The sequence below is a fragment of the Megalops cyprinoides genome, chromosome 8 (genome assembly GCF_013368585.1).
Source record: "Megalops cyprinoides isolate fMegCyp1 chromosome 8, fMegCyp1.pri, whole genome shotgun sequence".
Taxonomy (NCBI): domain Eukaryota; kingdom Metazoa; phylum Chordata; class Actinopteri; order Elopiformes; family Megalopidae; genus Megalops; species Megalops cyprinoides.
The window spans coordinates 6,320,812-6,338,528 of record NC_050590.1 but is presented as its reverse complement, the minus strand read 5'-3'; the positions used below and the strand labels follow the sequence as shown (position 1 = coordinate 6,338,528).

Here is a 17,717-nt window from a genome sequence, read left to right as displayed (position 1 = left end):
CTGTCTCATCTATTGTGTGTCTGCTAATGAGCTGTGCACACAGGCATGAGCAACGCTAGCTCTCTGTTAATTCCAGCACCTGCATACCATTACTCCCTCCTGACTGAATTTGCTTTGAATTTAAAAAACCTGTGTGTATGTGTGTGTGTGTGTGTGTGTGTGTGTGTGTGTGTGTGTGTGTGTGTATGCGTATGTGTGCGTGTGCGTGTGTGTGTGTGTGTGTGTGTGTGTGTGTGTGTGTGTGTGTGTGTGTGTGTGTGTGTGTGTGTGTATGTGTATGTGTGCGTGTGCGTGTGTGTGCGTGTGCGTGTGCGTGTGCGTGTGTGTGTGTGTGTGTGTGTGTTCGTGTGTGTGTGTGTGTGTGTGTGTGTGTGTGTGTATGTGTATGTGTGCGTGTGTGTGTGTGTGTGTGTGTGTGTGTGTGTGTGTGTGTGTGTGTGCGTGTGCGTGCGTGCGTGCGTGCGTGTGTGTGTGTGTGTATGTGTATGTGTGCGTGTGCGTGTGCGTGTGCGTGTGCGTGTGTGTGTGTGTATGTGTGTGTGTGTGTGTGTGTGTGTGTGTGTGTGTGTGTGTGTATGTGTGCGTGTGTGTGTGTGCGTGTGTGTATGTGTGTGTGTGTGTGTGTGTGTGTATGTGTATGTGTGCGTGTGTGTGTGTGTGTGTGTGTGTGTGTGTGTGTGTGTGTGTGTGTGTGTGTGTGTGTGTGTGTGTGTGTGTGTGTGTATGCAAAGACCTGCACTAATGGCACAGGTGGCAAACCAATCATGCAGGGCGCTCTGATTGCCAGCAAGAGCGATGAGAGTGTTTTTTTTTCCTTAATGGTGTGCTACATCTCTGCTAACTCCTCTGAAACTGACTGCCTTCCTGCGGTGTGCTCTGTCTGGCATATTCTTTGTCTGCCCCTCAACTGCACTCTTTTAATCCAGCCCAGTTTCTGTCATTGGAAATAAAAAATCCCATTTCAAAAAGCTGGGAACATGGGAAACACGCTTTTGTGGTTCACAGGTTATTGTTATGCACTATGATGCAAGGTGACGTTGCCCATGTGGGTCATTGCTGGCACCATGTGAGCACTATAATAGAAGTAATAGAGTAATGTTGCTTGTATGAATCTTGATTAAGCTCCATATGTAAGTCATAATGACATAGGTATATTATTCTTTATTATACTTTTGACTAGCACTGGTGTATGTTTATATGTTTGCATTTAGATGCTGATCACTGTGTTACTGACTATTACATATTTATGCTCTTGATGTCCTTGCCTTGATAGCCTTGTTTGTCCCTCAGGATAACACTGTCTGCTGATTAGGTAAATAAATAAAAAGTATTCTTATTAGGCATTTATAAATAGCAGTGTTCAGATGAGTGATATTTGAGTTGACCCCTTTCTCTTGACTCTCTGTTGCAGTGCATGATGTCCGTACCTTAAATTTATGGGTGATTTGTTAAGGCTCACAGTGTTCACATTGTGCTTCTGAATAGAATGGAAATTAAAATTATGGAAGATTAATGTGTGTCAATGTGTTACAGGACGAGAAGAACCAAGTTTTGACAACCAACATATGGTTACAGCTGGTAAGCCAGTTTTTCTCATCAACACCTATCTTGGGTTTTGTGCTGGATATGGTGTAATATTAAAACGCTGTAGGGACACACCACACGCTACAATCAAGCCTGGTCCTCATTGGCCCACACCTCCTCAGCACGTAACCTTCTCCGTCCTCACCACACGTCGTAACATGTAACATTAATGTGTAACACGTAACATTGTGTGCATGCTTCACGGCTTGCATCCACAGTACAGTGTCCTCTAAGTCCAACTGCAACCGCCGTTCATTTTCGATTTCGCTCGACTGCTTTTGAAGCCATCCTTTTGTACGCCATGTGCATCATATATGCAGCCAGCAAATGCCTTCTACAACGGCTCCGCACCATGATCCTGACAGACAAGATTGACCTTTATCAGAAAAAAATAGTCTCTTGCAGTCCCAGGACAACCACGGTCCTTGTCAGTTCCCTCCCCTTTGGTTCTGACGACCCCCCCCCCTTTCCCTCTCCCGGCATTGAGAGGCCGCTACATTAAGAAAATTAAACTGTGGAAACTTAAGGTCATTACAGACAGGAGAAAATGGGCTCAGAGGCCAAGTGACAGTCCCTTGAGGGGCTTAGAGACATAGGTGCATTAAACATCCATAAAAAATTTACATGCACAGCCAAATGATCTTGTCCTTTTTTATTTGGCTCTGAAGGGGCTGGGTTCTGATACAATGGCATCAGCAGCTTGCTGCATAAACAAAAAACATATATATATATATATATATATATATATATATATATATATATATATATATATATATATATGTATATATAGCACAGTGCATGAGGTATGAGGACTTGTTTCCTCTTACATGAATGCTGCATTTTCTTTGAGCTCTTGTGCCACTTTGAGCTGAAATGAGGTGTTGTCCCCACTAATTCACTTTTGAATTCATTGGTTTCATCTCTTTGAAAGTCTCTTATGTTCCAGCATATCGTGTACTTTCACCCCATGGTTTGTGATGCATGTAGAATTGTCTAGTTTATTGTTGCAGTCTATACTTTTGAGCTACAGCTCCCTTCAATGATCCCTTCAATGATATTATTGATGGCCAAAAAATTCAGGTATATGAAAATCCTGCCCATTGAATAAAGCTTACTGAAGTTGATTTCTGTATGAAGCTTCAGCAATTCCTTGCTCCCGAATGGTAAAAAAGAGTACAACTAATCCAATATTATCTCTGTTATTTTACCCACAGAAGTTATGTTGTCCTTGCAGAAATATCTTTCTTTTTGGCCTTTTTAGAAGCGCGCTTGTAGCTTAATGTGCTCTTTTTGCTTAATTAGATTGTGCACGCTCTCAAAAGCTCCTTGCTTTCCTGCTCTTTTCTTAATTGATCCACTGAACCATTTTGCTGGTGGAGTTGCCTTTTTGGGGAGGGGTGGGGGGATCATTTCGCGCCTCGAGAGCCAAGTATTTTTCAAATGTCACCATGCCTTATTCAGACAATTTAAAGATTTATGTGGGCAAAAAAAAGAGATTATGCTGGTGGGTGTAAAAGAACATGAAATGACCTATAATACAGGAGTAGAGCTTTCTTTCTATATTATTTTATTTCTTAAAATATATTGCCATGGATCCAAAGTATATGTTCTCTGTGATTTACTGATACTGAGAGGCTCTGTAGGATTCACTTATGTCTTGCTCTAGATGTCATCACCATAGTTCCATGCCTCACCCTCCCCCACGCCTGTATCAGCTGGCTCCTAGCAGTGGTCGAACCCATGACCATAGCAACCACAGAACACAGCCTCTACTTCACCATGCGAAGAGTTCATGGTCATTGCAGTGTTGCAGGTTAAAATCCCAGGAAACTGCAGGTGTACCTTTTCACGTAGTACCTAACCTGGATTGCTTTAGGAAATATCTGACTGCATTGTGAGAAATGACAAGTTGCTCAGGATATGCAATTAGTTAATAGATAATGTAATGGTCATACGGGCAGTGGATTCTGCCACACTATGAAATAAACGAATATAAATGAGTCTTGTCTGGTATAATGCAGTTAGGAGAGCAGTCATTTTGTTCACAGACAGCCTGTTAAACATATTTGTCCAATACAAAGCTATGATGTCAGACAGCCATGACATAATTAGAGATGATATATAAACTATTCTTGGATTAAATTGAAAAACTCTTTGCTGAAGAGGCAAATTAACCTCAATACAGGCAGTGGGTTTTAATGCACTTGTCTTGTTCAGACTGAGTCTATTAAATCAGGTATAGTTAGGCATGTGGCCCTGAAACAGTGGCCCTAATCTCATTCCTTCATTCTGCTCCAGGTGAACTGACCTTTTTTTTTCAATGCTGCATCTATCCTTAAGTACCAAGGCTTCCGTCAGCACCGATGTAGTGCAGACAAAATTACTTAGAGAAACAGGCCATTTTTAGTGCTTTCAATCTATTTCTCAGAAATTGTTGCTATGCGATGGTGCATGTCCTCAGCGTCAGTTGTAGCGTTTCACAGTGGTGTGTGGGAAGGGGGTATTTGTACAGCGCATATACTATATTACAGCCATTTCACACAGTCACAAAATCTCCCCAGATCCCATCATAGGGAAACAAATGTGTACAAATATTTATCTGTGTGTTAACTTGCACTTGTTTGGCTACTGTCATAAAAATGCTGTGCTACATAGTTGAGCGATATACATATTCTTTTCTTTTCCAGTACTGGAATGATTATTACCTACAATGGAATGTCTCAGACTACCCTGGTGTGACCAATGTGAGATTCCCTGATAGCCAGATCTGGAAGCCAGACATTTTGCTGTATAACAGGTGAGGTTTCCCAGCTTTCCATCCCACTGAGGAGCTTGTATTGTGGGTGTTCTGTGCTTTCTATGTAGCATGCATCCGCTGCACCTAAAAATAAAAATTACACCTCTCTTACAGCAGAGTAAAAAGTAACTTGAAGGAAAAAAAGACATAAAAAAACCTCAGAGAGCTACCTTAAAGACTTGACTCCGTGTGCACTTGTAAGTTGTTGAATAGTGGGGGATGAAAAATTTTTAAAAAATAAAAAAAAAGATAGTAATAAATTAGAATATGGAGACTTTAACTCTGATGCATAATGAAGAAACTAGTGTTTTCCAACCTCGTTTGTCACTGTCTCCCGGAATAAAGCCTGTGTTTTTAACTGGATTGCTTTGTATTCTGGTGACTCTGGCGTGGGAGTGAGTTCTTTCAATTAGAACTCACCTAGCTCCATCTCAGTCTAAACTCTTGGGAATTCATTTACAGGAATTGGCTGTGCACAGCAGTGGGCAGTTTTTTTAATTAATGTTCTATCTTAGGGAGAATTTGTTCACACTTCACTCAGGTGCATCCATAGCTCTGTTCTGAGCGCTGTACTAGACAAAATGAATTATTTCGTGAGAGCTTATGAATGTTCTTACCTGCTAATGAAAATAACCTGCTACAGAAATAAAATTGTAATGAATGAACTTATCCAGCCTTATCAATTTGTACTAAGAAGCTACTTTAAGAATGTCTTTTGAGGTGTCTTTTAAATTCTACAATATTTGTTTAATCTCTCCACAGCTGTTTTCGTTACAGATGCATATGTGGAATTTATAAGCATTTAGATGGAATGATATTGAAGATTCTCCATGTTTTTTTTTTAATTTATCCATCCAGCCATATTTTTTTACAAGAATAACTAATGCAGTGATCATTGAAACACAGTAATAGATTGTTGATTTAGTTGATTTACTCTGAAGCATGAGATCTGGAAAATGTATGCATAATCTCCTGCTTTACTTATTGTTTGCATTAAATAATTAAATAGTAATTACAGGGTGATTATTCCACACGATCTGTGATGAATAATATTTGAGGGCAAAAAAAATCATGTGCTTGTTATGCGCCATGATAGTGTTGATGCAATCAGGCATTCCTATGCAATGGAGTAAGTGAAAAAATAGATTAATGGTGAATGATGAATAGCATTGGTACTCGTAGACCTTACGGTGTGCGCAAGACACTTTTTGCATGTGGCTGCGTACATACATTATATTGCATCTTTGGTAGTTTTGATTGTGTTTTTTAGTTTACCCCGCAGGCTTAACGCCACAGGCAGAGCATTTTTTGGGGTGGAGATCATTTGCGCATTCACGGGCCACAACTCATACACGCTGTGGGCTTTATCGACGTGGACGCTTGTCGTTTGTTTTGGCGGGGACCATGAATAAACAATGATTTACGTGGCCTTCGCGCTGCCGTAATGGCATGTCGCTGCGAGAGTGCTTTATCGTCGTGTTTTCCACTAAAACTGCAAGGTTACATTTTATGTGCACATAAAAACGCTGTTCTGCATCGAGCCCTGATCTGCTTTTCATAGCGCCGACGAGAGATTCGACGCCACCTTCCACACCAACGTCCTGGTCAACTCCTCGGGATACTGCCAGTACCTGCCCCCAGGTAACACGATTAAATAATAAAAAAAAACAAAACTGCAGATTCTTCATGTGTTATTCACTTTATTTAAAGGCACTGAGTGCGTGGTTACCTCTCCGTACCATAGATATATGCGTTGGACACAATGCTTTCATGTCTCACATATCTCTTGGGCGTGATATCGGGTACAGTTCATTGAGAGCGTGTGTGAATCATTGCTCTGTACTCTCCGAATCATCTTTATGACCTTTAACAAATGTTATTAAGGCATATGTTGGTTTGTTTTGCAATCATCACATTTACTGTGTGAGAACGTAGGAATGAAAGCTGGTGTGATGTCCAAGTGCCCTGTGTTTGTCAGACGCTAGCAGGCGGGGCTGAAATGGTCTTATTAATACAGGCGTTTTGGATCGCAGATTGATTATTTGCACCGACACAGACCTCTCTGACCTAGGAACGCCACTCACGTAGTCCTAAAGATCCCTGACATCACCCCCCCCCCCCCCCCCCCCCATCCCCAGTGCCACTCCCATTTAGTACGGGAGGATAGTGGGCCTACCTGTCAGACAAGGTGATTGCTTGGGATACTCGGTGCCTGTGTCACTCGTCTCTGCATTTCCCTTAGTGTGCAGAAAAAAAGAGGGATTTACCACACGGAAATCAATACAGGCATAAACAGTGGCATCACTGCATCTGAAGAGAGTTAAGCGTATGCAAAAAAACGGAAAATCAGGGCTTGTCCAGTCTGAGGGGTGCAGCAGAAAGGTCCAGTGGTTGGGTCCCACCCCGCACAGCAAAGTCATCCACCGAGCGCAAGGGTGGGGGGTGGGGGGGTCGGGGAGCTGGGCAGAGTATGAGGGAGATGACAGGCCAAGACGCATTCCCGTCGCTCTGTGATTGGGACAAAATTGGATTTTCCGACATTCGTCTTCCCCTGGTTTCCACTTTGAGTTAATGAAGGCCTCTCTCCTCATCCATTTTCCCGGCACCGTCATTTTCATTGGCCTTTTTTTTCCCTCTCCCCAAGTCAATCATCTCCGGACTGCTCTCAGCCAATTTCTCCCCCCTATACTTTTAGCTCAGGATTTTTTTTTTTTTTGGTTCCTTCTAATGTCCGTCCGTTATCAGCACAGCACATCCGTAATCCTTCCCATTTTAATTGGCCTTTTCAGCACCCAGCTCCAGAGTCCCCCCCCCCCATAATCCCCCCCACCACCAAAACCCCCCTACCCCCCCGCTCCCCCATATCATATACGCCTTTGCGGATTTCTCTGTCCTTCCCATGCAGTCTGTTATTTCTTGTCACACATGGAAACCAATAGACATCTATGTGAGGTAAAAGGTAAATTCTGAAATTAAGAATGCACACCTTTTTCAGATTGAAAACTATTAATTACAAGATGTGCTAATTACTGCTATCTGCTTATATGCAATTTTAAGCATATATATTTACCTGTGTTTTATGGGTGAAATTGAATTGCATACTACAGACGCACCAAATTGAATATATGCAAGTGGCAATTGTTTATGTTTTTTTCCAATATTAGCCATAGAGTTCGACATCTTTATGTTTAAAAGGATATTCCTTTGATTCTAACACACATTCCTTGAGTTTAACACACGTTCGTTTTTCACTAGTGTCCTTTGACATGCGCTTCACTCCTCTTCAGGAATCTTCAAGAGCACCTGCTACATCGATGTCCGCTGGTTTCCGTTTGACGTCCAGAGGTGTGACCTGAAGTTCGGCTCCTGGACATATGGCGGCTGGTCACTGGACCTGCAGATGGTGGAGGCAGATGTCACCGGATACATCGCCAACGGGGAGTGGGACCTCGTAGGTAGGAGAAGCTCAGAAGTCTGACCAAGTCCAGCTCTGGCCAGTATGAGATACAGTTTATGCTCTGCACATGCTCAAATATTGCCTCATACAATTTGCACTTTGTCTGAGGCAATATTACAGGATAAAACAGTTCCAGAATTCAATACAGTAAACTGGAAATAGTATGCTAAACAATACATATGGAATGACATCCACAGTACTTGACGGCAGAAAAAAAAAAATTATGGAAATGATTTCAGAACCTCTGGTCATGCTAATAATTGAATAGGCGTATCATCGGCGAGGCATCGGTCGTAAACTTCATGCATCGTGGGGTCTCTGACACACGGACAGCCTGCGGGTGAGATGAATGTTTAGGAGCTATAAGGGAGCTGTTAAGGTATGAAATAACCATAAAGCTGTCCGCACATGTGGTCGGGCTTGTGTGGGGAAGACCAACATTTAATCAAACTGGAGGGGTTGTTACATGACTAATGGATAGCGGTCCTGTTTGCGTTTCTGAGGCACTGAAACTCCCCCTCCGGGCTGTAGCTATAGCTGCGTACGGTCTGGCCGCAGGCCGCAGCTCACAGCTGCTGCAATGGTGCAGGCAGAACTGGCGGGGACAGACAGACCGCCAAAGACGTCACCCTCACCACAGGCTCACTCTGCCTGCTGTCCCCCCCCCACAGCTTGTTCTTCTATTATTCTAATCAACTGCTAAAGTCCTACTGGAGGGCCTGTTACTCCGGCACTTCAGCTAATTCTCCAGCCTCAGTGATCACACAGCCCCCGCACGAGGGCCGGTTGACATTTTATTACCGTAAACTTCCCACTTCGCCAGGCAAAATGTGTTTTTCGGTAAACAAACAAGCAAATAAAAATATGCTGTGAAGGAATGTCAACCCTCCAGGCTGAAGAAATGAGACTGCACTCACAATTAATTATATTAAAGTAACTATTTAAAGTAGGCTCTTAAAGTGGATGCTTTGCAAGTTGTCTTTTTAATGTCTATTTTCACTATTCAGCCATATTTTGGAATCTGTAGTTGCGCATTAGGCTCATTACAGCTTGTTTTTTATTTGTACGAAGTGCTGGAGTGAGACACATGCAGTCCTCTCATTGGTGGATAAGTGCTACTCCCCTTACCCAATCAGCTTGTAGGCACTTGATGAACCACAGATTGTCTGAGAGTGGTGAGTCAAGGAAACCCTGGCCACCCTACAAACCCTTATTCCTAGCAGACTTAAGCCAGGTTGTTCTGCTACTGTGCACTCTTGGTCATTATCAGCAGATGTCCCGGCCAGGTTTCGAACCCAGGCCATTGGGCTCATCCTGCACTCAAGATGTGCGCCTTGTCTATTGAGCCATTCAGGAACAGGCGCAATGCTGTTTAGCTGCAGCCGTGCAAGCAAGGTGTCCTTTGAATGTTCTTTTCCGGCTTGCTTAACTTTTCATTGGGAGGGTGGTAATAAGTAATTAATCAACAATAAGAGCCTTGTTGCTGGTGAATGGTTGCCCTCTGGTCCATGAAGGTTTTTTGGGGGGAGCCCAGTGCAGGGGTTTGCCCTGGCTGAGCTGCAATGGAGGAATGCAGTCAGGGTAATGGCTGATACAGGGTTGTGCTCCGCTGTAAGGAGATTAAGCACTTCAATTTGCACAGGTAATCCAAATGAAAATGAAAAGACCCTGCACCCCAAAAGGAAGGAGCTTTTCACTGGAGCACAGAAGCCCAGAATAATGGAAAATGAAGGAATAAACCTCTCCACTCTTTCATACGCTGCTAACCTTTACATGTGCTTAGTAGGGCAGCGGTGTCGTGAGTAGGGAATTTAACTTCTTATCTGAAAGTTCCAAGCTTAAATCCCTGGTTTTATTCCTGGTCCCTCTATTTCTTTTGGTAAATAAACAGCTGTATATATACAGCAGCTTTATCAGAAGTGGCTATAGCACTGTACAGCGCCCATGTGCGTTTTACTTATAGACAGCAGTGGCTGAGAAGAGTTGATTTTAATCAGAGTTTTGATCAGTAGCAGTAAGTGTGCACGATGCTGTGTCTGTGTGCTGGGTAGCAGTATGGAATAATGATTACAAAGCTAAGCCTGTTTACTTAGATGTTGGGGGTTTGTTTCCCACGATATAGAGCGATACAGCATTTGCACATCTAAAAAAAAAAAAATACCGCAATTGCATGCAAGAAAAAGGTACAGACAAACAACTCTCTCACGCTGCTTCAAGCACACTCTTGTTCTTTCATTAGACGGTAGCTACGTTTTCAGCTTCATCAGAACGTTAGGTGAGGGCTGCCATTGTACAGTGTGCTTGAACAGGGTGCTTAATCCAAACTGCCCACTGTGACATGAGCGAAATATAAGCTGTGTGAATGAATGAATGAATGAATGAGTGAATGGATGAATGAATGAATGAATGAGTGAATGAATGGATGAATGAATGAATGATGTAACGATGCCGGCCGCAGAGGTGCCGGGACGCAGGAACGAGAGGTTCTACGACTGCTGCAAGGAGCCGTACCCGGACGTGACATTCACCGTGGTGATGCGCAGACGCACGCTGTACTACGGCCTGAACCTGCTGATCCCCTGCGTGCTGATCTCCACGCTGGCGCTGCTCGTCTTCCTGCTGCCCGCCGACTCCGGGGAGAAGATCTCGCTGGGTGAGAGCCCCGAACAGCCGCCCGTTCTGCGCCCAAGTCCAGCGCTATGGAGGTGCTTAGGGGTGCATTGCACCGCCAGACGGACCTCAGTGCACCCCCATTTGTCTCCTTATATGTCTACATAGTATTTGTGACTTTTCGTGCACCCCCCGTGGGTTGCAATTGCACCCCTCTGTATTTTCTCCTGGCGCTGAGCCTGTCTGCGCCCCACTGCGTGATGTGATAAGGGAAGAACTCTGTGGTATGGAGTGGCAAACAGGGTAGCATAGTGGTAAGGAGCAGGGCTCGTAACCAAAAGGTTGCTGGTTTAATTCCCCTGCTGGAGCACTGCTGCTGTACCCTTGGGCAAAGTGCATAACCCCAAATTTCGTCAGTAAATATCCAGCTGTATAAATGGATAACGTATAAAAACTGTAGCCTATGTAAGTCACTCTGGGTTTGTGCGTCTGCCCAATGACAATAATGTAATGTAATGTGGAGTACCCCCCTCTGAATCAGATTTCAGTGCTTACAGTAGCGTGCAGTACTCGCATTTCAGTTGGTTCACAATGCTCAATATAGTATAGTGTACTTCCATTTCAGTCAGTTCACAGTGCTTGGTACAGAGAACTCCTGTTTCAGTCGCCTTGCAGAGCATTCAGTAGCATAGAGTCCTCCCCTGTCACTCAGCTTGCAGCATCTGTATTTTGGAAAGAGTGGGAGCGCTGACAAAGATTTTTTAAATGCATGGTGTACCTGCAAGGTTGAAATCTTGTTGCTTTGCTCTGAATCCAGTATTCAAGCCAAGTTCAATAGCTCGTGTTGTCACCAGTCTACTGGCAAAGAGTGCACAGTGCACAGAACCATATTCCACTCAATAGATAATGTTTTTTCAGTCAATGGTAGCTTTTATTTTTTGATTTATTTTTAACTTTTCTCAGTGAACTACAGTGGGTGGGAATTTTCAAGTATATCAGTGAATGTCACTGACATTTTCGATCCCCAGGAAGTCAGTCCCTGGAGACAGCTAATTGATTATCTGGAATCAGTGACTACTGGACATCAGTCAAAAACCTCTGTGCAACCTACAGACACGCCACAAAGGCCACCATTAATGTCAGTCATGGAAGAATCTAGCACTGTGGGAAAGCACCCCGCTGCAGTTACCTCTCGGACAGCTTCACGGCCCTTTATTTGCGGTTCTGGTACAGCTGAGGCCATCCCTTGCTCTACGCCCATCCATCAAAGAAAAGCTCCCTCCCCAGACCATTAGTAATGAAAAACACCTGTAATTTGTGGTCAAGTTAATTAATTTGCATTTAACATAATTATTTGGTTTTTTGGTCTGCTCCCGCTCCAGCCAGGTGACTGACTTACTGTCCGACGTGGGCTGCAACCCGTTCTGCCCCGCGCAGCACGCCTGTCCGGTTTTGCTGACTCAGAGAGGCGTAAATTGCAGCTGGAGCCTGACGCGAGCTGCCCGCTTTCCGAGGGAAGAGAGCAGCAGATTTATACGGAACGCTCCTCTGTGACGCGGGATTCCGGAATCTCCAAAACAGTGGCTTTAATTAAACCAGAGGCGGGTCGGATGTCCGGGTACCCAGATACGAGGAGGGGTTCAGCTGGTAGTGGAAAGGCAGGGAACCCCCAGAGGGGGTCTGTGCTCATGGTGGAATTGATTTGACATGGTTTTCCATCTAGGCGATGTTGCCAGGATGAGTTCAGAGCAGGATACTTCAGGTGACCTGGAAAGGGCTAAAAACCAGTGAATTAAATCCCTGGGTTAAGACCATGAAAATCACAGCTGAACTAAATCAGACTCCTCCTCATTTCTTTCTGAAAGGGCACATAGGGTTTAATGTAATTAATTCTTGGCAGTTCACTAAAATGTCATCTAACACATTGGCCTTATTGATCTTGAAAGTTATTTAGATTGTTGGTTGGTGTCTGTGTTACATTACGTCATTTAGCAGACGCTCTTGCCCAGAGCGACCTCCAAATAAGTGCATCACAATGCTAAGAGTAGTTATCAAAAAGCACTGCAAGAGGTCAGTAAGACACTGAGTTAAGTGCTAAACTGGTGTAGAGTGCTTTTTTAATAGAAAATAGGGATAGATATGATAGATAGAGATGAAGGTAGATTGGAGATAAAACTAGATAGGATGGATAGAATAGATAGAGAGGAAGGTAGACTAGAGGTACAGCTTGAAGAGATGAGTTTTCAGCTTTCTCTTGAAGGCACCCAGGGAGTCTGTTCTATGAATCTCAGCAGGAAGCTCATTCCACCAGTGTGGAGTAAGTACTGAGAAGAGGCTGTCCTTGTATTTCGGGACACGGAGGCGACCCGAGGTAGCAGAGTGCAGTGTTCTTACTGGCTTGTAGGCCTTGAACATGTCCTCTACATATCGGGGCTGATCCATTGAGTCCCTTAAATGTGTATTTGGAATTGAACTCCAGGGCACACATTCATTCTTTGGACTTAAAGAGGCAGCTTTCTGAACGTATAGTAAGTCCATTAAACCACTTTCCCTGGGTTAATTTTTTTTTTTCTCTTTAGGCTGCCCTAGGTGCTTTTTAAAGGGTATCAGTGTATGTCACTGACAGGATTAATCTCCAGGGAGTGGGTCCTCGGCAACAGCTAATTGATGTTCTGGAATCAGTCACTGCTGGAAGTTAATTGAGCGAGACCCCAGTGACTTGCAATCTTATTTCAAACTGCCCCTCACAGTTTATACACTTAGAGAGGCTGCACTTCGATCAGGAAACAAACGGCAGGCTACAGGATATCTGAACCTTTGACGTCCAGAGTGTCAGATCTCGACATGACGAGTCAATGCGAGCAAAACAGCGTAAAAAATATTAACTTTGTCTTTCTTGCCTCGATCGCAATCTAATCTGATTCTAAATGAGAGGAGCACGCTCAATCCATCTTGATCCCGGGGATTCCAGCAGGTTATTGATCTGAGGAGCTCATTAGGAAACTTCCTGAAGGATTACAGTGAATTATCGTCCACCGTGGGGTGAGGAAGTTTGTTCTCAAAAAAAAACCTTGAGCCCTCTGGCTCGCCGATGAGTCACCGAACACAGAGCTGCCGGCGTGCGACTGCAGCCAAACGCAGCTTCTCACGTCTTTGTACTTTACCTCTCTGTACTGCTGTGGGTTTAAGTGTTTGAATATCAAACCGTTTTCAAGGAAACGCTTAGAGGGGCAACAGCACAAATAAAATGCGCACACCTGGAGCAGTAACATTTGCAGTGTCGGTGCTTTGCCCTCAAGGCATCAATCTGCTTTGAAAATCTAATCAGATGCATTGCGCAGTCTAGTCACACACACACACGCGCTAACGTAACTTAATGCACAACGCAAGGAAAATGTGAAGAGGCAGCCAATCCGGGCAATAATAAATGACTCTATCAGAAAACATCAATATGTGCTGTACAGGGCCCAAGTCGCTGAATTTTCAAATTAAGAAATGAATATTAAAAGAAATCTACTGTGATGCACTCTCTCTTTGAGGACGCAAGAGATGAGGGTTTTAGTGGGGGGGGGAACACAATACTAAGAAGGATTGGTAAGTATACAACAATGTGCTGGATCAGGTGTTCTTTATTCTTGTGATGGATGCCGATGTCAATGATTGGTCCTTCTCGTCCCAGGGATCACTGTGCTGCTCTCCCTAACTGTCTTCATGCTCCTGGTGGCGGAGATTATGCCAGCCACATCCGACTCCGTGCCACTAATCGGTGAGCCCATTCATCCTTCAAAAGAGACGGCGTCAGCATCCTCTGCGAAAAATAACCAACTTTCTAAGCGATAAGGGAGAGCTGATGAAGCCAGAAAGTGACAGGAAGTTGTCAGGGAGGGCTGCCGGCGCTTTGTAACCATCTAGCTTTGTGGTGCTTGCAAAGGCATTTGTTTATCCTCTGCCGAGCGTCATTTTTAATAAGATTGCTCAAAACATGAGGGCTCAATTCCTCATTCAGGAGGCATAACGGAGAAAGACCAGCAGAATGAAATCATCACTATTGCTTTAAGCGGGAGTCAACAGAGCGTGTGGCCGCCTTCTCGCCTCTCAGCTCTCCCTCTCTGAGTTTGGACACACTTACAGTCATAGTAAAGACATCAAAACTATGAAACGACACAAATGGAGCTATCCAGTGGCCAAAAAAGATTATATTTTAGATTCTTCAAAATAGCCAAAAATATTTTTTTTTAATTAATTTTTTTTGGAAAAAATTCATACCCAGGTATCAACAAATTTCAAGCACAAGCCTTTAGATAAAAAATGACTTTGAATGCATTTTTCTCATTGTCTTAATCAGGCATGTCCAAACTGACTTTTGACTGGTACTGTACATTTGCATTCATGTTTTTTTTTTTTTCCAGCCCAGTACTTTGCCACCACCATGGTCATCGTGGGCCTATCCGTGATTGCCACGGTCTTGGTCTTGCAGTACCACCACCACGATCCCGACGGAGGCAAGATGCCGAAATGGGTGAGCTCATTTTTCCTCAGACCGTGAACCTGGCGCTACACTGAAATCCCATTAGACCCTTTGAAGGTTACAGTTAGTGCATCAGTGGTCGCATCCGCAGGAAATAGATTGCCCTGTGAGTGGAATTGGTGTGTGTTGTGGGACAGTGCGGCTCCTGAGGTGTTGAGCTGTAGAGCATTTGCTGGCTAGCACTAATTATGGATAGGGCCTTGTGTTTTCAGGGAAAGTATTAATATTGTGACAAGGGGACACCCAGTGTTGATTTCTTCAGTTTGTCACTTGCTGTTTTGATTCATTTTTAAGATTTAAAACATTAATATACCTTTAAAGGACTGTTTTTTGTCATTATTTTATAGTTACTCCATAAGAGGAAACACTGTTCTGAAATATTTTGATAGAGTGTCAATGAGCATTTATGACTACTTATTTTCTCATAGTAATAAAACACATAAATAATAGCAGAAATCCCAATATTACCATGCGGCAAATCATTGTCTGGTACCGGTAAACATTTATGTGTTATTGACACAGTCGTAAAAACTTCTGAATAGAACTGATAAATTTTTGTCTATAGCCATGAGCTCTGTGAATTTGTATGCAATTGTGCACATTGCAGTAATCATTTATGACAAATTGAGATGTTCCAGGTAACACAGTGGGATGCTGCATTACATTATTATTATTACATTTTTGGCATTTAGCAGATGCTCTTATCCAGAGCAACTTACATCAGTTACAGTTTTTTTTAACAATGTTATCCATTTATACAGCTTGATATTTACTTAGACCATTGTGGATTAAGTAACTTGCCCAAGGGTACAGCAGCAGTGCCCCAGTGGGGAATCAAACCCGCAACTTTTCAGTTACGAGTCCTGCTCCTTAACCACTATACTACACTGCTGCACTAGCATCTACTGTAACTACTGCAGTGCTGAATTACAGGGTATGAAACCCGGTCACCAAATACACAGGGCCCTAGTTATAGGTGTACGTTGCAGCGCAAGAAGGTCTGCTAGCTGGAAAATGAAGGCGCTGACTGTCGTGCTATCCCTCGTGATGTGTACAGACGCGCATCATTCTGCTGAACTGGTGCGCCTGGTTCCTGAGGATGAAGCGTCCCGGGGAGGAGAGGGTTCGACTGGCCTGCCACAACAAGCAGCGGCGTAGCAGCCTGTCCAGCGTGGAGCTGAACACCAGCGCGGGGCCGCCGCAGACCACCAATGGCAACATGCTCTACATCGGCTTCCGGGGCATGGAGGGCATGCACTACACCACCACGCCTGACTCGGGGGTCATCTGCAGCCGGCTGATGCCCGCGGGCGAGGAGGAGATGTTGCTGCCCGGGGCGCAGGCGTCGCCCGTGGGTGGTGGGGACCCCGACCTGGCCAAGATCCTGGAGGAGGTGCGGTATATCGCCAAGCGCTTCCACGACCAGGACGAGGACGAGTCCGTCTGCAACGAGTGGAAGTTTGCCGCCTCCGTCATCGACCGCCTCTGCCTCATGGCCTTCTCCGTCTTCACCATCCTCTGCACCATCGGCATCCTCATGTCCGCCCCCAACTTCGTGGAGGCCATCTCCAAGGACTTCACCTGAGACGCCCCCCCCCCCCCCCACTCCGCCCACTCCCCCCTCCCTCACTGCAGCTCCCCCCCCCCCCCCCCCCATCTCACAACAATCTACAGCCAGTCCCTTAGCGTTACCCTGTGCACTCATGTATTCCAGCTGCATACTGACACATCATTTATTTGGGTAACTCGTGCCAGGGTTCCCATTCTGTAGCGGTGCAAATGTTTTCATGTGATGTGATTGGTTGATTTTTTTTCCCCTTCTCTTTTCCAGGTATGGTCAATAATCATGCTAGTGTATACATATATATATATATATATATATATATATATATATATATATATATATATATATATATACACATATATATATATATATATATATATATATATATATATATATACATATATACACATATAATCCTAGTCTGTAGGATGTGTAGGTGTTACAAAGTAGGTTTTTTCAAAAAAGGCCATTGCAATTTTATTTTAATGAAAGATTTTTTTCTGAATGTGTAAATGTAAACTGAATAGAATTCGATAATCAACAATAAAGAGACAAAACAATTCCGCCTTGAGATTGTGTCCATATTGTTTGCATTGTAGCAGACGGAAATCTTTGTTTATTAGAATATCTTTGAAAATACCAGACTCCGTAAGCAGTATGCATTTATGAATGCGGCGAGTTATGAACTGACCTCTACAATGCAAACAATCGGCACGTCACATTCTAGGGCATTAAAGGTGACACCGTTCTGGTTGAGTTTACCATAAAGGGGACCATGCTTCTTACAGTGGTCTGTTTGGGTTTGTGTGTGTGTGTGTTTTTTTTTTTTTTTTTGTACATTATATTGCCTAATTGCATTGAGTTTTAAATGTGTGTTATCTATAAACCACGCATGCATGGAATCGGTTTATCTCAAATTAGGCCTTCTGAGCTCTGACCTCTTGGCTTCTGCTGTACCCAGTGATGTACGGGGTGTCACTTCAGCTGGTGAAGTATACATCACCTCATATGCCAGTTGTAGAGCACTACTCTGTTCAGTCCAAAAGTAACGCACATCAAACTGCACATAGATTTGAGCGTAATTTCAGCAACACCATACACAGTCCAGTGTTCAGCCTACACTAGACTACACCCACACAGAGTACAGGGTTAACACAACACCACCACACACAAAATG

The 17,717-nt window shown here is 43.9% G+C and overlaps 1 protein-coding gene across 1 annotated transcript in view; it reads left to right on the top strand.

Moving 5' to 3' along the window:
• LOC118781781 (neuronal acetylcholine receptor subunit alpha-7-like) overlaps nucleotides 1–16,561 on the top strand; it is a 24,119-nt gene extending 7,558 nt beyond the window's left edge. Inside the window, exons 3-10 of the mRNA XM_036534849.1 lie at nucleotides 1,534–1,578; nucleotides 4,272–4,381; nucleotides 5,943–6,022; nucleotides 7,669–7,836; nucleotides 10,297–10,491; nucleotides 14,128–14,214; nucleotides 14,858–14,967; nucleotides 16,034–16,561. Of these exons, the coding sequence (XP_036390742.1) occupies nucleotides 1,534–1,578; nucleotides 4,272–4,381; nucleotides 5,943–6,022; nucleotides 7,669–7,836; nucleotides 10,297–10,491; nucleotides 14,128–14,214; nucleotides 14,858–14,967; nucleotides 16,034–16,561 (1,323 nt within the window). The remainder of the gene's footprint in view (nucleotides 1–1,533; nucleotides 1,579–4,271; nucleotides 4,382–5,942; nucleotides 6,023–7,668; nucleotides 7,837–10,296; nucleotides 10,492–14,127; nucleotides 14,215–14,857; nucleotides 14,968–16,033) is intronic.
• Nucleotides 16,562–17,717: the final 1,156 nt, after the last annotated feature.